Source organism: Scyliorhinus torazame, chromosome 1 (assembly GCF_047496885.1).
Source record: "Scyliorhinus torazame isolate Kashiwa2021f chromosome 1, sScyTor2.1, whole genome shotgun sequence".
Classification (NCBI taxonomy): Eukaryota; Metazoa; Chordata; class Chondrichthyes; order Carcharhiniformes; family Scyliorhinidae; genus Scyliorhinus; species Scyliorhinus torazame.
Window position 1 is genome coordinate 100,403,765 of NC_092707.1, and position 25,450 is coordinate 100,429,214.

Here is a 25,450-nt window from a genome sequence, read left to right on the forward strand (position 1 = left end):
CTGCGGTTAACATAATTGTATGATGTATGGGTTGAGGAATGTTTGTTTCGAGGTTGATGGGGGTTGTTCGGGTTTTCTATTTGTCTGTCTTTTATATCAATGGTTTAAGAGCTGTAGATGGACTTCCGGTGGCGGCCATGGAGTGAGAGGTCGCGTATTTGGTCATTCCAACTCGTGACGGACCATTTGGACCTTTTCTCCCAACTTTTTCGGGGTTTTATTGGAAAAATCGGTGAAGAGTGAGACAGTGAGGAGAAATCCCCCTCCTGTATATGGAGACGTGGACCAGGAGTGGTCGTATAAAAAGAAATAGTCGAGCAGGGAAGGTGAGTGCAGAACCTGCAGCATGGGGAAGCATGGCGGAGGGGCATGATCCCGGTTTGGTGGGACTGTGGTCAACGGTACAGCTGGTGGAGTTCATTCAGGAGAGCTTCGCCAAGCAAAAGAAGGAAGGGTTAGACCCGATTAAGGCAACGATCGATCGGGCGGAACAGGGGCTAGAAGCCCACGGACTGGCGATCCAGAAGGCGGAGGAGAAGGTGGCCGAGCATGAGGACCAGCTAACTGTGCTGGAGACGGAGGTGGGGCTGATGAGCGACCACCAGAAAAGGCTGCAGGAGAAGGTGGAGGACCTGGAGAATGGGTCCCATAGACAGAATCTGAAGATCATAGAACATAGAACATACAGTACAGAAGGAGGCCATTCGGCCCATTGAGTCTGCACTGACCCACTTAAACCCTCACTTCCCCTGAACCCAATAACCCCTCCTAACCTTTTTGGACACTAAGGGCAATTTAGCATGGCCAATCCACTAACCTGCACGTATTTGGATTGTGGGAGGAAATCGGAGCACTCGGAGGAAACCCACGCATACATGGGGAGAACTTGCAGACTCTGCACAGACAGTGACCCAGCGGGGAATTGAACCCTGGCGCTGTGAAGCCACAGTGCTATCCACTTGTGGTACCGTGCTGCCCCGGCCTCCCGGAGGGCAGCGAGGGATCGGACTTAAGGGCATATGGGGCAAGTATGCTGGAAAAGTTGATGGGGGATGGGACGTTTACTTGACCCTTGGAAGTGGACAGAGCGCATAGAACGCTTGCGAGGAAGCCACATGTGAATGAGCCGCAGAGAGCAATGGTGGTGCGAATGCACCGGTTCCTGGATAAAGAACAGATTTTGCGGTGGGTCAAGCAGACGCGGAGCTGCAAATGGGAAAACAGCGAGCTGCGCATCTACCAGGACCTGGGTGCGGAACTGGCCAAAAGTAGAGCTGGATTTAATAGAGTAAAATCGGCCCTCTTCAAGAAAGGGGGTGAAGTTTGGAATGTATTATCCAGCGCGCTTGTGGGTCGCCAATGAGGGTCAAAAACATTACTTTCAATCGCCGGACGAGGTGATGGACTTTGTCAAAGATAAAAGGCTGGCAGGTGTTTGAGGACACTGAACCTTGGGGGAGGGTATTGCTGTATCGATTCTGTAAAAGTTATTTTTGTTTTGAACTGTACATGCAGTGCTTTCTGTAACAATTTTTGGGCCATTGCTCAGATCTGTAAGTTAACAGGGGGAGGGTGGGGGGGATTTTTTTCTTCTGTGTGTTTATTGGGGACTGTGCTGTTTTGAATATGTATGTTCAAGCAGGGGGAGAGGGAGGAGAATAGGAGTTTTATGTCTAGTGCCATGGGCGGGGCTACCAGGCTATTTGGGCGGGCTAGCTCACGCGGAAGCGCACTGTGGGGGCGAACAAGTGATAAGTTTGTTAAGGGGGGTTGAGATTGTGGTGCTGCTAATGGGGGGGGGGGGCATTGCTCTGCTGACAGGGTGGGGACTGTTGTTGGGAGGTAAATGGGAGGTCGAGGCCCGAGGGCGAGCCTACGGAGGCGAGGGAATCGAACTGGAGGCTGGCCGAAGAAGGGTGATGGCTGATCGGCAGGGGGGCGGGAAGCCTCCCGACTAGGCTGATCACATGGAACATTAGAGGGCTGAATGGACCGGATAAGAGGGCTCGCGTGTTCGTGCATTTGGGGGGATTGAAGGCGGACGTGGCAATGCTACAGGAGACACACCTGAGGGTAACAGATCAGACCAGATTGAGGAAGGGGTGGGTCGGCCAAGTGTTTCATTCGGGGTTGGACTCTAAGACTCGGGGAGTCGCGATCCTGATTAACAAACGGGTGGCATTTGAGACAGGGAACATAGTGGCGGTAGCAGGGGGTAAGTACATCATGGTGAGCGGGAAGCTGGAGGGGATGCTCGTGGTGCTTGTGAATATATATGCACCAAACTGGGACGATGTGGAATTTATGTGACGGGTGTTAGGGAAGATCCCGGACATGGATTTGCATAAGCTGATCATGGGGGGAGACTTTAATACGGTCATTGATCCAAGGATGGACCTGTCGAGGTCAAGGACTGGGAGGGTGCCATCCATGGCGAAGGAACTACAGGGGTTCATGGAGCAGATTGGGGGGGGTGGGGTAGACCCATGGAGGTTTGGAGGGCCAAGAGCGAAGGAGTTTTCTTTTTTCTCCCATGTGCACAAAGTATACTACTGGATCGATTTGTTTATTTTGAGCAGGGCTTTACTGGCGGGAGTGGATGATAACGAGTTGTGATGAACGGTTACTGCCTTGTCATCATGTAAGGTGATGTCCCCTTTAAGACCGGGCTTGGAACCCTGGGGACTCCGCCTCTGGCTCCGCCCATCTGTGAGCCATATATAAGGGGCTGCCTTGTGGGCTGTGCAGCAGTTAGCACATGTCTCAGCGCTAGCATAGTTCTTAGTCTATTAAGGCCTTCTTTACCGTTTACACTCTAAGGGTCGTTATTGAGGGTACCTCAATTTAATAGACTAAACTAGATCAGGATAGACGCAGGGCTAAAACCAGAGAAGTTCAATCTGGAAGCACAGACACCGGAGGCAAAGGAAATTTTGAAATACTGGCTGCGGTGCTTCGAGGCCTACCTGGACTCCGCAGAGATTCCCATCCTGGGGCCACGCAAGCTGAGCCTACTCCACGCCCGGGTGAGTCACAGAATCTCTGCCACGCTCGAAAAGCCGACGACTTATGAAGAGGCGGTCGGGTTACTCCGCAAGTGGTTTGTCAAACCCATCAACGAGGTACACGCCAGGCATCTGCTCTCTACCTGCCGGCAGCGCTCGGGCAATTGCTAGACAAATTCGTCGAGAAACTCACCGCGCTTGCCAGGGACTGTGACCATCAGGATGTGACAGGGGAAGTCCATATGAACAGCACATCAGAGACGCTTTCGTGTCCGGCATCCGCTCGACCTACATCCGGCAGCGGCTGCTCGAAAATGGGGCAAAAGACCTCCAGGACACGCTAATGCTCGCCTCCTCGCTGGAGGTGGCCCGACATAACTTGGGTACGTACGCGGACTCTGTGAGCCCCCCCGGACTTCCTCAGACTCAGCGTATTACAGGCATGCGCCACGCGGCGACCCGCTCACCATGGGGGCACACCGTGCTACTTCTGCGGACAGGGCCAGCATCCACGCCCACGCTGCCCAGCCCGCTCCGCGATCTGCAGCGACTGCGGGAAGAAGGGGCATTTTGCGAGGGTCTGCCTGGCCAGACCCAGGGGCCAGAAAAACAAAGAGCAGCCGGCCCGAAAATCAGGCTCTCAGGCCCACAGGCCTTGCAATGCGGCTGCGCACCGACCCAACACGCCCCCTTCTGACGCATCATCAGCCTCGTGCGAATCATGGGAGCGGCCATCTTGTTGGCGGCCATCTTCTCGACCCGACACGTGCGACCGGCGGCGGCGGCCATTTTACGAGTCCGACTCGGCTGACGACTCCGACTACCCGCAAGTGGGTGCGATCACCCTCGACCAAACGCGGCAAAAACACCTGCAGAACTCTATGATGCAGGTCCAGATCAACGGGCGCGACACTACATGCCTCTTCGATTCCGGGAGCACGGAGAGCTTTATCCATCCTGAAACGGTAAGGCGCTCCTCCCTACGCACCCATCCCGCATCCCAAACCATAGCCCTCGCATCTGGGTCCCACTCGGTACAAATCAAGGGGTACTGTATTGCGGATCTCTCGATCCAGGGCGCCAAATACACCCGTTTCAAATTTTATATCCTCCCTCACCTCAGTGCCCCCCTGCTGGATTTCCAGTGCAGCCACCGAAGCATGACACTGATGTTTGGCGGACCCTTGCCCCCCCTCACGGTATGCTGCCTTGCAACACTGAAAGTCGCACCCCCCTCACTATTCGCGAACCTCACTCCCGACTGTAAGCCCGTCGCCACCAGGAGCCGGCACTACAGTGCCCAAGATATGACTTTTATCAAGTCAGAGGTCCAGCGTTTACTGGGAGAGGGGGTCATCGAGGCTAGCAACAGCCCTTGGAGAGGGCAAGTGGTCGTAGTCCGGTCCGGGGAGAAGAAACGGATGGTCGTGGATTATAGCCAGACCATAAACCGATTCACGCAGCTTGATGCGTACCCGCTTCCTCGCATCGGTAAATCGGATCGCCCAATACAGAGTCTTTTCCATGGTCGACCTCAAATCCGCCTACCACCAGCTCCCCATCCGACCAAAAGACCGCCCCTATACTGCCTTCGAAGCAGCCGGCCGGCTCTTCCACTTCCTCAGGGTCCCCTTCGGTGTCACAAATGGGGTCTCCGTCTTTCAAAGGGCGATGGACCAAATGGTGGACCAGTACGGTTTGCAGGCTACATACCCGTACTTGGACAATGTCACCATCTGCGGCCATGACCAGCAGGACCATGACGCTAACCTTGAAAAGTTCCTCCAGACCGCCCGAGCCCTTAACCTGACCTATAACGAGGAAAAATGCATTTTCCACACCACCTGGCTAGCCATCCTCGGCTATGTCGTGGAAGACGGGGTCCTAGGTCCCGACCCCGACCGCATGCGCCCCTTAACGAACTCCCTCTCCCCCGCAACCTCAAGTCCCTCAAACGGTCCTTGGGGCTTTTCTCTTATTACGCCCAGTGGGTCCCCAAGTATGCGGACAAAGCCCACCCACTCATAAAGACCACCATTTTCCCCCTCTCGGCTGAGGCTCAATTAGCCTTCAACCGCATCAGGGCCGACATCATCAAGGCCGCCATGCACGCGGTGGATGAAACCATTCCTTTCCAGGTAGAGAGCGATGCATCAGACATCGCCCTGGCTGCTACCCTCAATCCGGAAGGCAGACCAGTAGCGTTCTTCTCCCGGACTCTCATCGCCTCCGAGATTCGGCACTCTGCAGTCGAAAAGGAGGCACAAGCCATTGTGGAGGCTGTGCGGCGCTGGAGGCACTACCTCGCCGGTAGGAGGTTTACCCTCGTCACCGACCAACGGTCAGTCGCCTATATGTTCGATAACACGCAACGGGGCAAAATAAAAAATGATAAAATTTTGAGGTGGAGGATCGAACTCTCCACCTACACGTACGATATCAAGTATCGTCCAGGGGAGCTCAACGAGCCCCCAGATGCCCTGTCCCATGGCACATGTGCCAACGCACAGGACGACCACCTGCATGCCATCCACAATGACCTCTGCCACCCGGGGGTTACCCAGCTCGTCCATTTTATCAAGTCCCGAAACCTACCTTACTCAACCAAGGAAGTCAAGGCCATGGTCAGGACCTGCCAGATCTGTGCGGAGTGCAAACCGCACTTCTACCGGCCAGACAAGGTTCGGCTCGTGAAGGCCTCGGGTCCCTTTGAGCGACTGAGCGTGGACTTCATGGGGCCCCTCCCGTCCACCAATCGTTATGCCTATTTCCTCACCGTTATCGATGAGTTCTCCCATTTCCCATTCGCCATTCCCTGCCCCGACATGACCTCTGCCGCCGTGATAAAGGCACTGCACAGCATCTTCACTCTGTTCGGTTTCCCCGCTTATATCCACAGCGACCGGGGTACATCGTTCATGAGCGATGAACTGCGTCAGTATCTGCTCAGCAAAGGCATCGCCTCGAGCAGAGCGACCAGTTATAACCCGTGGGGAAACAGGCAAGTGGAGAGGGAGAACGCGACAGTGTGGAAGGCTGTCCTTCTGGCCCTGCGGTCGAGAAGTCTCCCAACTACCCGCTGGCAGGAGGTCCTACCCGATGCCCTACACTCCATTATGTCACTCCTCTGCACGGCCACGAATTAGACCCCTCACAACTGATTGTTTGTCTTCCCCAGGAGGTCTATCTCCGGGGTCTCGCTTCCACCTTGGCTGATGGCTCCGGGACCTGTTCTTCTCCGGAGGCACACGAGGAGCCATAAAACGGACCCCCTGGTTGAAAAGGTCCGACTGCTCCACGCCAACCCCAGTTACGCCTACGTTGAGTACCCCGACGGCAGGCAAGATGCGGTTTCCCTCCGGGATCTGGCACCCGCTGGATCCCCCACTATAGACGCCCCTTCCCGCGCCGCTCCCCTGCAGGACCCGGCGCCCCCTACAACACACCCTCTTCCGGCCCCCGTTGGTGAGCACCTACCGCGTGCCCCCCCCCCCCCCCTTGCACCCTCCCTTTACACACCCCGCCGGCGCCGACACCACATGTCTCAGCTCTAGCATAGTTCTTAGTCTATTAAAGCCTTCTTTACCGTTTACACTCTAAGCGTTGTTATTGAGGGTACCTCAATATTCGGCGATTGCTGTGTCGGATCATGCCCCACATTGGGCGGATTTACGGGTGAGCAAGGAGGGTGGTCAGCACCCGCAATGGAGATTGGACGTAAAACAGTTAGCGGAAGAGGGGGTGTGCGGGCGTGTGAGGGAGTCTATCCAGAACTATCTGGAAATAAATGACACGGGGGAAGTCTCGGCAGCAACGGTTTGGGAAGTGCTGAAGGCAGTGGTTAGGGGGGAGCTAATCTCGATATGGGCCCACAGGGAGAATGGAGCGAGCAGAGATAGATAGGCTGGTTGGGGAAATACTCCAGGTCGACAGGAGATATTCTGGAGGCCCTGGGGGCAGGGTTATTGAAGGAGCGGCAGAGGCTACAGATGCAGTTTGGTCTGTTATCTACAGGGAAGGCAGTGGAGCAATTGAGGAAGGCGAGGGGGGCGATATATGAATATGGAGAAAAGGCCAGCAGGATGCTTGCACACCAGCTGAGGAAAAGGGAGGCGGCCAGGGAGATAGGAAGAGTGAAGGACAGAGGAGGGAACAAGGTCTTGGACCCAGCAGGGGTGAACGGGGTGTTTAAGGAGTTTTATAGTCGGCTATACGAGTCGGAACCCCCAGCTGGGGTAGAGGGGATGAGGCAGTTCCTGGGAGAGATGAAGTTTCCGAAAGTGGAGGAAGGGTTGGTGGAGGGGTTGGGAGCCCAGATAGGAATTGAAGAAATAGTAGAGGGGCTGGAGGCCATGCAATTGGGCAAGGCCCCGGGACCAGATGGCTACCCAGTGGAATCCTACAAGAAGTTTTCTGGGATGTGGGCCCGCTGCTGGTGAGGGCATTTAATGAGGCAAGGGAGCGGGGTGTCCTTCCCCCAACAATGTCACAGGCCTCAATCTCACTGATCCTGAAGTGGGAAAAGGACCCAGAGCTATGCGGGTCATACAGGCCAATCTCCCTATTGAATGTTGATGCTTAACTGTTGGCTAAAATCTTGACCTCAAGGATAGAAGACTGTGTCCCGGAAGTGATAGGGGAAGATCAGACGGGGTTTGTGAAGGGCAGGCGGCTAACGGCCAATGTTAGAAGGCTCTTAAATGTTATCATGATGCCCTCAGGGGGGAGGGAGATGGAGGTAGTGATTGCGATGGACACAGAAAAGACCTTCGACTGGGTGGAGTGGAACTATTTATGGGAGGTGGTTGGGCGGTTTGGGTTTGGGCGGGGCTTCATTGATTAGGTTCGGTTGTTGCACCAGGCAGCGGTGGTGAGTGTACGAACAAATTGGCTGATGTCGGGCTATTTCAAGCTGCACCGAGGGACAAGGCAAGGGTGCCCCCTCTCCCCGCTGCTGTTTACCCTGGCCATTGAGCTACTGGCTATGTGGACCTGGAAGGGGGTGGTCCGGGTGGGGGGGGGGTGCGGTGGAACACAGGGTCTCGCTGTATGCTGACGACCTGCTCCTGTATATTTCTGACCTGGTAGGGGGAATGGAGGAGATTATGCGAATCCTAGGGGAATTTGGACGTTTTTCGGGGTTGATGCACTATCAATTACCACAAAGACGAGAGTCGTGGAATAATCGAGGCTTATTGAGCAAAGATGTGTGGCCTCCTGTAGCTGGAACCAGAATGGGAGCAGCACCGGCGAGCACACACATTTATACACCGCCTGCTGGGCGGAGCCAGCAGCAGGGATTTACCCAAGTACCTCTAGTACAGGAGTCTTACCGTAATACATATAATACAGCTAGTGGTGACCACCACATTCACCCCCTGTTAAAAGAGTCCGGCGGGGGTGGTGGGAATTTTTTTTTTACAAGTTCAGTCTGTCGGGGGCCTTGACCCTCCTCTGCGATTGCCTCAGTCCTGGTGGTGATGTGGGCGCCGACTTGGTCACCCGTGACTCCGGGAGCGTGTTGGCCTCGTCTTCGTCACCCCTGAGTGGAACCAGTGGGAGGATGGATTCTCCTGGGGCAGGGGTTGCGGTGAGGTTCGTTGGGGGGAGGGGGAGCGGTGCAGGGGTGAATGAGGCAACCGGAGGGGGGTTGGGAGGGTGTCGGGTCGGGGACCGTGGGTGGGGATCCAGCGGATGCCAGGTCCCGGAGGGAGACCGTGTCCAGGTGCCAGTCGGGGTGTGCCACGTAGGCGTACTGCGGGTTCGCGTGTAGGAGGTGGACCCTTTCGACCAAAGGGTCCGACTTATGGGTCCGCACATGCTTGCAAAGGAAGACGGGTCCAGGAACTGTCAGCCATGTTGGGAGCGAGACCCCGGAGGTGGACTTTCTGGGGAAGGCAAAGATACGTTCATGGGGGGTTTCGTTAGTCGTGGTGCAGAGGAACGATCGGATGGAGTGGAGTGCGTCGGGGAGGACCTCCTGCCAGTGGGAGACCGGGAGATTTTTAGACCGCAGGGCCAGCAGGACGACCTTCCAGACCGTCCCATTCTCCCTCTCCACCTGCCCGATTCCCCGGGGGTTGTAGCTCGTCGTCCTGCTCGAGGCAATGCCCTTGCTGAGCAGGAACTGACGCAGCTCATCACTCATAAAGGAGGATCCCCGGTCACTGGGGACGTAGGTGGGGAAACTGAACAGAGTGAAGATACTGTGGAGGGTTTAATGACCATGGCAGAAGTCATATCGGGGCATGGGATAGCGAAAGGGAACCGGGAGTACTCATCGACCACGTTCAGAAAGTACGTGTTGCGGTCGGAGGTGGGGAGGGGTCCTTTGAAGTCCATGCTGAGGCGCTCAAAGGGGCGGGAGGCCTTCACCAAGTGCACTCGATCTGGCCGGTAGAAGTGCGGCTTGCACTCTGCGCAGGCCTGGCAGTCTCTGGTGACAGTCCTGACCTCCTCAATGGAGTAGGGCAGGTTGCGGGCCTCGATGAAATGGAAGAACCTGGTGACCCCCGGGTGGCAGAGTCCATCGTGGAGAGCCTGGAGTCGGTCCACTTGTGCGCTGGCACATGTACCGCGGGATAAGGCGTTGGGGGCTCGTTGAGCTTCCCCGGGCGATACAAGATCTCATAGTTATAGGTGGAGAGCTCGATCCTCCACCTCAAGATCTTATCGTTTTTGATCTTGCCCCGCTGTTTATTATTGAACATGAAGGCAACCGACCATTGGTCAGTGAGGAGAGTGAATCTCCTGCCGGCCAGGTAATGCCTCCAGTGCCGCACAGCTTCCACAATGGATTGGGCCTCCTTTTCGACAGAGGAGTGTCGAATTTCGGAGGCATGGAGGATGCAGGAAAAGAAGGCCACGGGCCCGCCCGCCTGGTTGAGGGTGGCGGCCAGAACTACGTCCAATGCATCGCTCTCCACCTGGAAGGGGAGGGACTCATCGACCGCGTGCACTGTGGCCTTGGCGATGTCGGCCTTGATGCGGTTGAAGGCCTGACGGGCCTCAGCCGTCAGGGGAAAAACTGTGGAGTGAATGAGTGGGCGGGCCTTGTCCGCACAATTAGGGACCCACTGGGCATAGTAGGAGAAAAACCCCAGGCATCGTTTCAGGGCATTAGGGCAGTGGGGGAGGGGGAGTTCGATGAGGGGGTGCATGCAGTCGGGGTCGGGCCCTAGAACTCCATTTTCCACAATGTAGCCAAGAATGGCTAAGCAGTTGGTGCGGAACACGTATTTCTCCTTATTGTTGGTAAGATTAAGGAGCTTGGCGGTCTGGAGAAATTTTAGGAGGTTAGCGCCGTGGCCCTGCTGATCGTGGCCGCAGATGGTGACGTTGTCTTGGTACGGGAAGGTGGCCCGCAGTCCGTACCGGTCAATCATTCGGTCCATCTAACGTTGGAAGACCGAGATCCCATTAGTGACGCCTAAGGGAACCATAAGGAAGTGATAGAGGCGGCCATCTGCTTCGAACGCAGTGTATTAGCGGTTCTCCGGGCGGATGGGGAGCTGGTGGTAGGCGGACTTCAGGTCCACTGTGGAAAAGACCCGATACTGTTCAATCTGATTGACCATGTCAGATATGTGTGGGAGGGGGTACGTGTCGAGCTGCGTGTACCGATTGATGGTCTGACTGTAGTCAATGACCATCCTATGCTTCTCCCCAGTCTTTATTACTACCAGTTGGGCTCTCCAGGGGCTGTTGCTGGCCTCAATGATGCGTTCCCGCAGGAGCCGTTGGACCTCCGACCTGATGAATGTCCTGTCCTGGGCACTGTACCGTCTGCTCCTGGTGGCGACGGGTTTGCAATCCGGGGTGAGGTTCACAAACAAGGAAGGTGGATCGACCTTAAGGGTCGTGAGGCCGCATATGGTGAGGAGGGGTAGGGGTCCATCGAATTTTAAGGTTAAGCTTTGGAGGTGGCACTGGAAGTCCAGGCTGACTAACAGGGCAGCGCAGAGGTGGGGGAGAACGTAGAACCGGAAGTTGCTAAACTCTACGCCTTGGACGGTGAGGGTTGCGATGCAGTACCCCCGGATTTGCATGGAATGGGATCCGGAGGCATGGGAGATTTTCTGGGTAACGGGGTGTACCTCGAGGGAGCAAGCCTTACCGTCGTGGGGTGGATGAAGCTCTGTGCTCCCGGAGTCAAAAAGGCAGGACGTCTTGTGCCCATCGGTTTTCACCGTTGTCTTTGCGGTCGCGGGGTTACGGGGCCGGGACTGGTCCAGGGTGATCGAGTGGTGGGGGTAGCGGCAGGCGATGAACGGTCAGACGAGCTTTCAGACGAGCAGGGATCCTGAGGCGCCGTCCAAAATGGCACCGAAGATGGCGGCGCCCACGGGCCGCACGAGGCCTGTGGGGAAGAAGATGGCGGCGCCCACGGGCTGCACGTGGCTTGCGAGGAGGAAAATGGCGTCGCCCCTGGGTCGCACGTGGGGGGTGTAGGAACGCTGGGCCTAGAAACAGCGGCGACCGACCGGGCACACAGAAACAAAGTGTCCCTTCTTTCCGCATCTGTTGCAGGTTGCGCTCTGCGCCGGGCAGCGCTGCCGGGGGTGTTTATTCTGCCCGCAAAAATTGCATTTGGGCACCCCGGGGTTGGCTGGCTGCCACGCGGCGCAAGCTTGCGGTGAACTGGAGTCGGTAGCTGGTGGGGCCCACGATGCCCATGAGTGTGCCGTGCGGTCGGGGGCGTACGACTGGACATTACGGGGGGCCACTGTTAACGAGTTTGGGAGCTGCCTGGTTCCCGCAAGATCAAGCGTACCCTCTTCAATAGGCGCTGGCGGACGTACGCAGACCTCATGCCCAGAACGAAGGCGTCTCGGATTAAAAGTTCAGTGTGCTGGACTGCCGAAACTGCCTGGCAGTCACAGTTCCTCCCCAGGATGTGCAGGGCACGCCAGAACCCGTCTCGGGACTCACCGGGGAGTTGCTGTCTCGTGGACAGGAGGTGCCTGGCGTATAAATGATTGACTGGCCGAACGTAATGTCCCTTCAGGAGCTCCATTGCTTCGGAGTAAGTGGGCGCATCCCGGATGAAAGGAAAACTGTCAGGGATCACCCGTGAATAGAGGACTTGGAGCTTCTGCGCATCCGAGGGTTCCTCAGCGGATGTTCGGAGGTAGCTTTCGAAGTAGGCTAGCCAGTGGTCAAAAGTGGACAGAGCGTTGGCTGCTTGAGGGCTCAGCTGCAGGCGATCAGGCTTGATGCGAAGATACATCGTTTTAAAATCTTCGCTCAATAAATTGATGCACTATCAATTACCACAAAGACAAGAGTAGTGGAATAATCAAGGCTTTATTGAGCAAAGATGTGGTGCCTCCTGTAGCTGGAACCAGAATGGCTGCAGCACCGGCGAGCGCACACATTTATACGCCGCCTACTGGGCGGAGCCAGCAGACAGGGATTTACCCCTGTACCTCTAGTATATGTGTCTTACCGTAATACATATAATACAGCTAGTGGTGACTACCACAGGGGTATAAATTAAATATGGGGAAAAGTGAGATGTTCTCGATCCAGACGAGGGGACAGGAGAGGAGACTGGGAGAGCTGCCATTTAGAGTGTTTGGGAATCCAGGTGGCACGGGAATGGGAGACATTACATAAGCTAAATCTGACCCAGCTAGTAGAGCAAATGAAGGAGGACTTTCAAAGTTGGGACATGCTCCCACTGTCACTGGCGGGGAGGGTACAGACCGTGAAAATGACAGCCTCACCATATTTCTGTTTGATTTCCAGTGCCTCCCCATCTTTATCCCAAGGGCCTTTTTTAAATGGGTAAACAAGGTGATTTTGGGTTTTGTGTTAGCCGGTAAAACCCCGCGAGTGAAGAAAGTGTTGCTGGAGCGCAGGCGAGGGGAGGGTGGGCTGCCGCTGCCGAACTTTAGCAACTATTACTGGGAAGCAAATACAGCCATGATTAGGAAGTGGGTAGTGGGGGGTCAGTGTGGGAGCGAGTGGAGGCGGCATCGTGTAAGGACACAAGTCTGGGGGCATTGATAGTGGCACCTCTGCCGTTCTTGCCCGGTACTCCACAAGCCCGGTGGTAGTGGCGGCCCTGAGAGTCTGGGGACAGTGGAAGAAGCAGATGAGAGTGGAGGGAGCATCGGCCTGGGCCCCGATTTGTAACAATCATCGGTTTGTGCCGGGAAGACTGGATGGGGGGTTTCGGAGGTGGCAGAGAGCAGGATCGAGAGGATGGGGGATTTATTCATAGATGGGAGCTTCCCCTGTTTGAAGGATTTAGAGGAGAAATTTGATTTGCCAGCAGGAAACGGATTCAGGTACTTACAAGCACCGGATTTTTTTGTATAGGCAGATTTCGACCTTTCCGCTCCTACAGGACAGGGTAGTTTCTAGAATGAGGATGGGAGAGGGGAAGGTCTCGGATATCTACAAAGAACCCATGGAGTTGGAGGTAACTTAGATAGAGGAGCTAAAGGGAAAATGGGAAGATAAGCTAGGGGGAGAGATAGAGGCTGGTCTGTGGGCGGATCCCTTGAGTAGAGTCAACACGACCTCATCATGTGCCAGGCTCAACCTGATGCAATTTAAGGTAGTTCACCAGGCACACATGACGGTGGCCCAGATGAGCAATGTTTTTGGAGTAGAGGACAGGTGTGCGAGGGGCAGCAAATCATGTCCATATGTTTTGGGCATGCCTGAAGCTTAGGGGATTCTGGCAGGGTTTTGCTAAGGCAATGTCCACGGTACTAAAAACACGGTTTGTGCCGAATCCAGAGGTGGCGATTTATGGAGTGTCGAAAGATCTGGGAGTCCAGGGGGCGAGAGAGGCTGACACCTTGGCCTTTGCCTCCCTGGTAGCCCGGAGACGGATATTGGTAGCGTGGAGGGACTCGAAGCCCCCGGAATCAGAGACCTGGGTTAGCGACATGACTGGGTTTCTCAGTCTTGAGAAAATCAAGTTCGCCCTAAGAGGGTCAATGCTAGGGTTCATCTGGAGGTGGCAGCCATTAGTCGACTTCGTTGGGGAAAATTACCTGTCAGCAAAGGCAAAAAACTTTGGGGGGAGGGGGTTGGGGGGGGTTAGGCTATTTGCTGTTTGGGACTTGTTAGGGATGGAGATGATTTGTACAATGTTTATATTTGGATTTGCATGTTTACTGTTGTTACTGTTATTATTATAAAATTACAAATACTTTAATAAAATGTTTTAATAAAAAAGAAGAGCTGTGGTGGGGCTGTTTGCAACGTTACATGCAGAATTGTTCTGTGGGCGTTGGTGGGAGGGGTGGTTTTTACTGTTAATATTGTTCTCTTCTAAAATTAATAAAGTCAGTTTTGGGTTGGGGTTGGTTTGGTGTTCTGGAATTTGGGGTTTGTGAGAGTTCTCTTTCCGGGAGCTACCCCGCTAACTAGATTAGTTGGTTAATGGAAGTCAAGGGATGGGATTATCTGCAGCTTGTATGATGGGGGGTTTATTAAGTATGAGCTTCGGGGTTACAGTTATTGGGTGGTTGGGGTTTGCTGAGGGGGAGGGGTATTGGGGGACTTGATTGTGGTTTACTTGGTTGTTTGGGTGTGATGTTGGTGGGGTGGAGATCTGGGTTAGTTTTCTGATGGTGGCTGGGCCTTTTCTTTGTCTGGTTGTGTTGGGGAATCTGGCGGCCATCTTGGGTCGGTCGGGTGTCGGCCTTTCTTGCTAGATTGCCTAGCAAGGCGGGAATGGCTGACTCTGTAAGGGACGGGGGTAGATGACCCTGACATCCGGCTGGTCACATGGAATGTAAGGGGGTTAAGTGGCCCGGTGAAGAGATCTAGGGTGTTTACGCACACTAAGACTTTGAAAGCTGATGTGGTGCTCTTGCAGGAAGCCCATTTGCGAATTAGAGATCAGATAATGTTACGGAAGGGCTGGGGGGTGGGACAGTTGTTTCATTTGGGGATTAATAGTTGGGCCCGGAGAGCACCGATCCTGATTAAAAGAGGGTAGGCTTTTCAGCGAGGAAGATTTTAATGGAATCAAATGAGAGGTATGTAGTGGTTAGTGGGTTGTTAGCGGATGCACCAATGGTGCTGGTCAATGTATATGCCCCAAATTGGGACGACGCAGCTTTTATTAATAAGTTTTTGTCTTTGATCCTGGATTTTGATTCACAACAGCTAATCATAGCATGGGACTTTAATTGTGTATTAGATCCCCGACTGGATAGGTCGAAGATTAAGGCATTGAGGCCTTCTGGGATGGCTGTTGACCTCACGGAGCAGATGGGGCAGGCTGACCCTTGGAGAGAGGATTTCTACACCCTGGGGAGAGGATTTTTCGTTCTTCTCGCAGGTCCACCAGGTCTATTCCAGACTTGACTTCTTTGTGGTAGGAAAGTCTCTGCTGCCGGTTTGTGGAGTGGGGATACTCGGCGATAGTGATTTCTGATCATGCTCCACATTATGTGGAGGTGATGGTTGGGCCGGGCCCTGCTCAGCACCCGTGCAGGTTACTGTTGGCGGATACAAACTTTCGTGAGAGGGTCTCCAACGCCATTGAGGAGTATTTGAGATTTAATAGGAGTGAGGAGATTTACCCTTCCACGTTGATGGTGGTTGTTGGAGGGGAGATTATTTCTTTCAAGGCACACAAAGAGAAGACTGAAAGGGAAGAGAGGTAGGTGTTGGCGGATACCATTTAGGAGGCGGATCGTCAATACTCGGTCAATCAGACACCGGAATTGTTGACCAGTAGGAAAACGTTACAGATGGAGTTTGGGCTTCTCTCCATGGATAGGGCGGTGCGCCTGTTGTGACGTTCGAGGGGGGCTTTTTGTAAGCATGGGCAAGAGGTTAGTCTCTTGTTGATGCACCAGTTGAGGCGTCAGGCGCCCTCCCGGGAAATGCATACATTAGAAGTGTGGGAGTGGACTGGTCTCTGCCATGGCCAAGGTTTTGGCATTTTATCGGAACCTTTACAAGTCGGAGCCCCCTGAGGATGAGTGCTCAATGTTAAAGATTTTGGACAGTTTGGATATTCCAGTGCTGGAACAGGAGAAAAGGGAAGAATTGGAGGTGCCTCTGACTTTGGAGGAAGCTATGGAGGTTATGTATTTGAAGCAGTCGGGGGAGGAGTCGGGACCGGACAGGTTTCCGATTGAATTTCATAAAATGTTTGCCGGGTTGCTGGCCCCAGCGCTGCTTGGGATGTTTGAGCATTCTATAACTTGGACCACGTTGCTAGCCTTATGGATGCAGGCGAAGAGCTCCCCGATATTAAAGAAGGATAAGGACATGCCGTAGTGTGGATCGTACCACCCCATTTCATTGTTGAACGCGGATGCAAAACTATTGGCGAAGGTATTAGCTAGGCGGATGGAACCCTGCCTCCCAGGATCTCTAACTTGTAGGAGCAGATGGGGTTTGTTAAGGGAAAGCAGTTGTCGGCCAATGCTCAGAGGCTGCTTAATTCGTCCTTTGGGGCTTGGAGGGAGGATGGGTTAGAGCGATTTTTTCTTTTGTTTTCTTTTTATAAATTTAGAGTGCCCAATTAATGTTTTCCAATTAAGGGGTAATTTAGTGTGGCCAATCCACCTACCCTGCACATCTTTGGATTGTGGGGGCGAAACCCACGCAAACACGGGGAGAATGTGCAAACTCCACACGGGCAGTGACCCAGAGCTGGGATTGTACCTGGGACCTCGGCGCCACCGTGCAGGACACTGAGGATCTGTGCGAGCGGTGCTCTAGGGGCCTGGTGCATCACACACACATGTTTTGGTTCTGCACTAAGCTCGTGAGTTTCTTGGTCTCCTTCTTCAGCACCAATGGGGCAGCACATTGGCACAGTGGGTAGCACTGTTGCTTCACAGCTCCAGGGTGCCAGGTTTGATTCCCACTTAGGTCACTATCTGTGCGGAGTCTGCATGTTCTCTCTCTGTCTGCGTGGGTTTCCTCCAGGTGCTCCGATTTCCTCCCACAAGTCCTGAAAGGTAATTTGGACATTCTGAATTCTTCCTCTGTGTACCTGAACAGGCGCGGAGTGTGGTGACTAGGGGCTTTTCACAGTAACTTCCTTGCAGTGTTAATGTCAGCCTACTTGTGACAATAATAAAGATTATTATTATGTTAAGAATTCTTGGAGTTGATTTGGAAACATGCCCTTTGGTATTTATTTCTGGGATCTCAGACTGACTGGAGTTGCAGACAGGGGCAAAAGCAGATGCTCTTGCCTTCACTTCCTTAATAGCCCCACCCAGTGCTGCAGCACGGTGAAGCGACCTAATGGAATTTTGCATTTGGAAAAAAAATCAAGCACGTAATGAGAGGCTGAAAAGTTCGACCTAAGGTGGCAGCTATTTATTTCCTATTTCAGGGAGTTGGTCACCGTCAGATGCTTGGGGGGTGCGTATAGGGAATCGGTTGTTTCTTTTGCATTTGTGGGGGGGAGGGGGGTAAAGGGTTGAAAAATTTTAACTTTACGTATATGAATATAAAGATGAGATGTTGAAAACTTTGATAATTAAAACATATATTTTTTAAATTAATTCTTCCTTTCATAACATTTGTCTTTTTTGCATTAATTTTCATTCTGTTAACTTTCACTTCTTTTCCATTAGTATCTGTAGACCTTCTAATGTGCCGAAATGAGGACCTGTTCATCTGCAAATCTCACTACCTTCATTAATTGACCTCTACTTTGACACCTTTCTGTACATCATTTAATGGTGGTTTCATCACCAGTTTCCACATGGATGTTAAATTGGATGTTAAACCTCTACCCCAGGGTAATATTACTCTCTCTCTCTCTCAATCCCATGGTGATATTACTTTCTCTCTCTGTCCCTTTGCGATATTACTCTTTCTCTGTCCCTCAATGATATTACTCAGTCTCTCTCTCCCATGGTGATATTAGACAGTTGGGCTTGCAGTATGTCTCAGTTACATGTGCTAGAAGTCACATATGTTCACACACAGGGCCCTAACCTTTGTAGACAGAAGGAATATGGCCATGTACTGCGCCTTTTTCAACTAAACAAAATCCTGGTTCATTCCTGAGGAAATTCCATGGCCAATCGAGAGCCGGCCTGTTTGGTATGAATTGAACAAAGTTGAGAGGTTAACTGTTCCATGTTACAATCTGCAAAGCAACGCCCCATCAATCAGAGTCCGCTTTCCAGCCAATCAGCATGCTCTCCTCATGCGGTATAAATTGTTGTTCCATGCCCGATTACACCAGGTTCACTTTCTCTAAATCCAATCCTGATTGCAACAGTCTGTCCCATGTACAGAGCTCCAATCATTCTGTTAGCCCTTCAGTCAACTCTAATTGCCTCAATCAACAGCTTTTTGTCTGTTCCCCTGATCAATAATATTTTCATAATCCACAAAGCAGGCACACACTTCTTGCTAGAATTCTCTGTGTCTTTCACTTAACAGTACCCGTGGACAGCACGGTTGTAAAAGTGATTAGCACTATGGCTTCACAGCGCCAGGGTCCCAGTTTCGATTCCCTGCTGGGTCACTGTCTGCGGAGTCTGCACGTTCTCCCCGTGTCTGCGTGAGTTTCCTTCAGGTGCTCCGGTTTCCTCCCACTGTCCGAAGACGTACAGGTTAGGTGGATTGGCCATGATAAAAGTGCCCTTAGTGACCAAAAAAGGTTAGGAGGGGTTATTGGGTTACGGGGATAGGGTGGAAGTGAGGGCTTAAGTGGGTCGGTGCAGACTCGATGGGTCGAACAGCCTCCTTCTGCACTGGTATGTTCTATGTTCTGATGTTCTCTATCACCTCTGCTACTACCTCTCCAATCCCACAACTTTTCCCAAGACCCACTGATCACGGCTGATCCAATGTCTTACTTTGACTTCCAATCTGTTTGCTTGGATTTGTGTCGTTACCTATATAATCAAAATGATGGTGTGATATTTGTGGTGATATGCCTGTAAGCAATATCATAGATGGCTGGTGGTGTGACATCCAACCAGCAGGTGGCGGTACAGAGAGACTATGCAGTCTCAAGACAGTGGTCACGTGACAAGACATTCCAATATAAGTGGGGACATATCTGGTGATCGATAGATGGCTTTAAGACGTACAAGTTGACAGTCATGCGAGGGTAGTTCCAGCGGAGTACAAAGAAACTCCACAATAACTTGCTCTGTAACAGATTGTTATCTTACCACGTATGATTTAATAAGGATTCTGGTTTGGACACGTCAAGTCATTTGGTAGACTCCTTGCTAGACATCAAACACAACAAAATACCCTTTACGTTTCCTGGTGTTCCTCTCCGTTGGGACCATTGGGCTCTCCAGCAAATCTTCCAGCCATTCTCCCTCAGCATCCTTTCCTTACACAAATTAAACCAATTTCCTGTTGTCCTCTGTCCAAATCCATTTATCATTTCTCAATTCCACTTTTTCGACCATTCCACCCTCTATACCCGCTTTGAACATGTTCCATCTCTTAACTTTTTCCCATTCTGATCAAAGATCTTGTACATAAAAGGTTAACTCTGTAAATCTCTCCCTGAGATGCTGCCTGACAGGCTAACAATTTCCAGCGTTTTATTTTAGTTTCATTTTCGATTTCCAGCATTTGCTGGGTTCTTCTTTTGTAAAATAAAATGTCTGCACATTTTAAGTTGTTCCAAAGGTTTTGGTAATTTTTCTTCTAGGTTCCTCTCTGCAATGTCCTGAGGTTAAGGACAATCATTAAAAGCGGGCAGTGGGGGTGGCACGGTGGCACAGTGGTTAGCACTGCTGCCTTGTGGCACTGAGGACCCAGACTCGATCCCGGTCCCGGGTCACTGTCCGTGTGGAGTTTGCTCATTCTCCCAGTGTCTGCGTGGGTCTCACCCCCATAACCCAAAGATGTGCAGAGTAGGTGAATTGGCCACGCTAAATTTCCCCTTAATTGGAAAAAGCAAGAATTGGATACTCTAAATTTATATTTTAAAAAAGAGCGGGCAGTGTGATCGGGGAACAGCAGTGTGTGATCATCACTTTAACATTACTGTTGGTGTTTCCACAGGCAATGGTGAGGAGCAACCGGGGCACAGTCGGAGGGTTCTTCCTCGCTGGCAGGAGCATGATATGGTGGCCGGTAAGAAGGTTTCTTCCTAAGGTGTCAGGCTTGTGATGATAGACAAACATGTAACATCAACATGGATAGCGAGACAGAGAGAAAGAGAGTGAGAGTAATATTGTCGTGGAATAGGGAGAGTGTGTGTGAGAGAGAGAGAGAGAGAAACATCAACCTGGGAAAGAGAGAGCGAGAGAGCACAAGAGTAACATCAACCTGGATAGAGAGAGAGAGCGAATGAGAGAGAAAGAGAATAATATCACCATAGGATAGAGAGAGAGTGAGAGAGAGAAATATCACCATGGGATAGAGAGCGGGTGAAATCAGCATTGGATAGAGAGGTAGAGAGAGGGAGGGTAATATCACCATGAGATAGAGAGAGAGAAATATCATCGGGGGATTAAGAAAGAGTAACATCAGCATGGGATAAAGAGATAGAGAGATAGCGAAAGAGTAATATCACCATGAGATAGATAGAGAGAGGGAGAGAGAGAGTGATGAATGTAAGAAATTGTCGTATTTTATATTTTATATTTTTTGGAGTAATGTTATTAAAACCAGGGTTAAGATGCATGCAGTCAGTATGACTGCCTGAGCAATGATTAAGGGGTCATAAAAGTTGAGCTAATCATTGATTTTGCGGGAGACGTGTTCTGCTAATGGAATATTGTTTATGTTTAAAGGACAACTGGGGTGTAGATAATTTATACGGGGTATTGTGTTTAGTCCTGGATAAATGGGTCTAGATTTGCCACTAGGCGGCAAGCCCATAGGCTCGCAACATCTGCGCACGTAGTGTGCGCCGCAAAATATTTACACATTTAAGGAGCCAATAACTAGCTTAAAATTGCATTGTTCCATCTAATTTTATGGTTCGGGTTAGGGTTTGGGTTAGGGGTTAGAAGAACTGTTGCAACTGTTAACTGTAAAGTGATTTCTCTGTTGTTAATGTAGTTAATTCTGTGTTTAAATTAAAGTTCATTTGAACAGAAAATATACCCATTGGTCATTGTTATCCCACTCCTGTGGTGCAGTAGCATTTCCTCACAGTTTTACAAATTGCAAATAGTTGGGTTCTCATCCGGGATCCTAATGAGAGATAGAGTGAGAGAGAGAGAGAGAGGCAGAGACAGACAGAGAGAGAGAGAAATATCCCCCTGGGTTATGTTGTTGGTAGCAGAATGTGCCTCTTAAGTAAGTCTTTGTCATCTTCTGTATGTTAACAGCAAGTCTTTATTAACTACTTTTATCTACACATAACGATACAGTGAAGGGTACAGGTATGGAGCCATCTCCATCATCAGCCTTATTACAATCTCTGGCCAACACTACACTGACCCAAAGTCTAGGTCATGCACCTCTTACATCACTATGTGGACAATCCTGTACTCAGTCCCACATTAACCCTGTATGTGCCAAACCCTTATACTACACAGCCCCCAAGTCTTTATTGCACAAATATGGAGCTGTGTTAGTTTACTTCAAGTCTTATATTGTTAGAAATGTATTATCTATTTACCTTATTGTTACAACCTAGATGCAATCCAACATTACTGCTATTATAGTATTAACATTAACAATATTCTCACTACCCCATCTCCCCCTTCGAGTCCCTGAAGTTAGAGGTTCAGGCAGTTTGGATGCCTAGGCCAGAATTCTCCGGTCATTGGGGTTCTCTTTTCCCACTGGCAGTGCACCCCCGTGCGCGGATTGCCTGGTGGCGTGGGATGGGTTCAATGAGAAACCCCAGTGACAAGCAGCAGGAAGAGAGATTCCCACCACCAGCGAATGGCACACTGCTGAGAAACATGCAGTTGGCAGGCCGGAGAGTCTATCTGACTGCTTCAGCTCCTGGCCCCTCCCATTAATGACCCGTGATAACTCTTCCACATCTCGCTCGTCGTTCTGTCTGGAAAGCGGTCGGTTCTGTTGGTTCTGGCTCTTGCTGTCGGTTTGGACGTTGGTCTGGCGTTTGGGTTTTCTTTCATTCTTCGCTGCCATTGCTTATGTTTCGACTACTGTGCCAAGACAGGGTCACTGTGCTCTCGATTGTTGTTTTGCGAGGTGATGAAGATGGTGCTCGCCTTCCTGGCACTGTTATTGTTTCTTCTTTTTCCGCGTGGACCATCTGGAAAGTGTGTTCCTGAGGTGAGAGGAAGGTTGAGTGGTACGCTCACCTCTGATTTTTGTTGTCAACATAGAAAGACAGTTACCTGGTTGCGGAATCTCATGTGGCTATGGCTCGCTGGCTGGAGGTTGCAGCATGTGTACAGTGGTTGGTGTGTCGACCAGCTGTACCATCATCGAAGTTGGAAGGAGAGGCTTCTGAGACTGCTGAGGTGGTGGCATGGTGGTATTGTCACCAGACTAGCAATCCAGTAAACCCAGGATAATGCTCTGGGGGTCTGGGTTCAAATCCCACCATGGCAGATGGTGAAATTTGAGTTCAATAATAATCTGGAATTAAAAATCTAATAATGGCCATGAAAACCATTGTTGATTGTTGTAATTACCCACCTGGATCACTGATGCCCTTTAGGGAAGGAAATCTGCCTTCCTGGCCTACGTGTGACTATTGTGTGGTTGACTCTGAAATGGCCTTGTCAGCCAACTATTATGATCCTTGACCAGACTCCAATGTGCTATCTCATTTTTAAGACTGCGAGGAAAGACTACTTCACTCGAGGAGTGATTCCACCCACAAACAGGGATATGGTATAATAAAACAATCGTCATTACTACCACAGTATTCATTACTTTAACCTTATAAATACAAATAGCTTTCAATTATCAGTTAAACAATGCATATTAATACAATGACATAATAACCCTTAACTGCTATCTTTATTTCCACTCAAACAACACCCATATCAAACAAAAATCCACTTTTAAATACTGTTAGCAGACTCAGGACTACTTGCTCTAAAAAGATGTCTTGGATAAACCACTTTGAGAAAGCAATATCCTTCAGGAACCAGCTGCAGATTCTTGCCTGTCTCAACTTACCTATCCTGTCCACAGGCAAATTTTTACCTCACTGTATTGAGATCAGTTGCTTCTGGTCTTTCCCCAGTCAAATCTTTAACTGAACTGTTTGGAAATAAACTGATCGTCTGTCCACAAATAGCTCTTTAACTGAACTGTATCGAGAGCAGACGTTTGGATTCTGTTCACATCCCAATTTGCAACTAAACTAAAACCTCAATATCTGACTGCTTCAGCTCCTGGCCTCTCCCATTAATGACATCATCTCACTAAACTGAACACAATGTCTCTAATGATCTACTCCCCAGGGAACCCTCCTAATATAAACAAGTCTAGGAGCCCAAACATTTACGATGCTCTAATTGCACCACATGTAGCCACAAAACCTGGCAGTCTTGCAGATCAGGATTTTTAAAAACACTAATGCAACCATCATACACACACATTAACCCAGACATTTAGCCCTTACTGCAGCAAACACATATAATACAATCTATCTGAAATTCCAACATCCATCACACAATTAGTTCAAGGGCAATTAGGGTGGGAAATAAATGCTGGCCCAGCCAGTGATACATTAAAAAAAAAAAAATCTCTGATACAACTTTCACACGAGATGCTATGGTATTTCCAGAGGTGGCAATCTCATGAACAGTTTGTTCGTCTGACCATTTCATCACCTGGAATGATAATGGTCAAACCTGCCCAACAAAAGGAGAAGAGGTTGAAGGTGAACTCAGGGCTGTGCAGTTCTGGTTGGTTAATGAAGATGCATTCCCTATTATCTGGAGAAGATCTAAGGCTATGCTTGCATCCCTGCTCATGAGAGAGAAAGGCCGATTGCAGATGATTCACATCAGCTCATGTGGAGCTTTGCTGCTCCATGTTGTGTTCTCTTTCCATTAGAACACAGAACATAGAAAAATACAGCACAGAACAGGCCCTTCGGCCCACGATGTTGTGCCGAACCTTTGTCCTCGATTAATCATAGATTATCATAGAATTTACAGTGCAGAAGGAGGCCATTCGGCCCATCGATTCTGCACCGGCTCTTGGAAAGAGCACCCTATCCAAGGTCAACACCTCCACCCTATCCCCATAACCCAGTAACCCCACTCAACACTAAGGGCAATTATGGACACTAAGGGCAATTTATCATGGCCAATCCACCTAACCTGCACATCTTTGGACTATGGGAGGATACCGGAGCACCCGGAGGAAACCCACGCACACACGGGGAGGATGTGCAGACTCCGCACAGACAGTGACCGGCGGAATCGAACCTGGGACCCTGGAGCTGTGAAGCAATTGTGCTATCCACAATGCTACCGTGCTGCCCTTAAGAACAAATTAATCTACACTATATCATTCTACCGTAATCCATGTACCTATCCAATAGCCGCTTGAAGGTCTCTAATGTTTCCGACTCAACTACTTCCACAGGCAGTACATTCCATGCCCCCACTACTCTGGGTAAAGAACCTACCTCTGACATCCCCCTATATCTTCCACCATTCACCTTAAATTTATGTCCCCTTGTAATGGTTTGTTCCACCCGGGGAAAAAAGTCTCTGACTGTCTATCTAGTCCCTTGATCATCTTATAAACCTCTTGATCACTTTTTCCTGGGCCGAATATAATTCCTCTGTGCTACATTTCATGGTCACCTTCTGTAATTGCGCTTCTGTTGTTTTTGAAAAACCTTCCATTCTTTAGTGAGAACTTCTACCTTCACTTGCCATGTTCAGTTCTTGCCTCTTTGGGAATGTAATGTTTTTCCAAGGTTCCTTCCAAATGTGCAACTGTTTCCTCCAGCACTGCAATCTCGTTCTTGTACCTCTCAGCTTCCTCCTGGAATAATGAACACACCTGATTCTTCTCTGAAAACTGCATCTTTGGTTCTTTCAGAGTGCCATTAAATTAATTTTGTCTTGCTTCATAATGTTTCCGAGGGACAAACTCAGACTTGAGCGATTCATGTAGCATTTCAAGGTCCCTCAACAGGTTTTCCTTTTCATTGCCAAGCTCAAATACTTTGGCCTGATTTTCTTGTAATTTAACAGAGTCTCGTTCTACAGTTCTACTGTTATTACCCAAAGTATCCTTTATTCCATCGTGTTGCTGAAGGGTACTGGATTATTTTTGAACCTGATCCTGAAGGACAATTAGCTGCTCCTTCAGCTGTTTATTTTCTCATTCCGCTCTTGTCTGCTTACTCTGCAAATCAGTGTAGAGCTTTGTCATTGCTGATAGCTCCAACACAGCTTTTCATGAAGTAGAATTCAATATGTTTTCCAAAGCCCTGTGTTTTTCCAGGTGCTCTTTAACGAGTCTTTCAAGGCCATGATTTCCGGGAGTGCCTTTCTCATAGGCTGTCATGCCTGGCTGCATGGGAGGTCGAGTTCTTCCAACTCACCTTT

The 25,450-nt window shown here is 50.7% G+C and overlaps 1 protein-coding gene across 1 annotated transcript in view; it reads left to right on the top strand.

Annotated features, from left to right (window-relative positions):
- The window catches only part of slc5a1 (solute carrier family 5 member 1), a 228,870-nt gene that overhangs the window by 21,938 nt on the left and 181,482 nt on the right, over positions 1–25,450 (top strand). Inside the window, exon 2 of the mRNA XM_072498635.1 lies at positions 19,995–20,066. Within this exon, the coding sequence (XP_072354736.1) occupies positions 19,995–20,066 (72 nt within the window). The remainder of the gene's footprint in view (positions 1–19,994; positions 20,067–25,450) is intronic.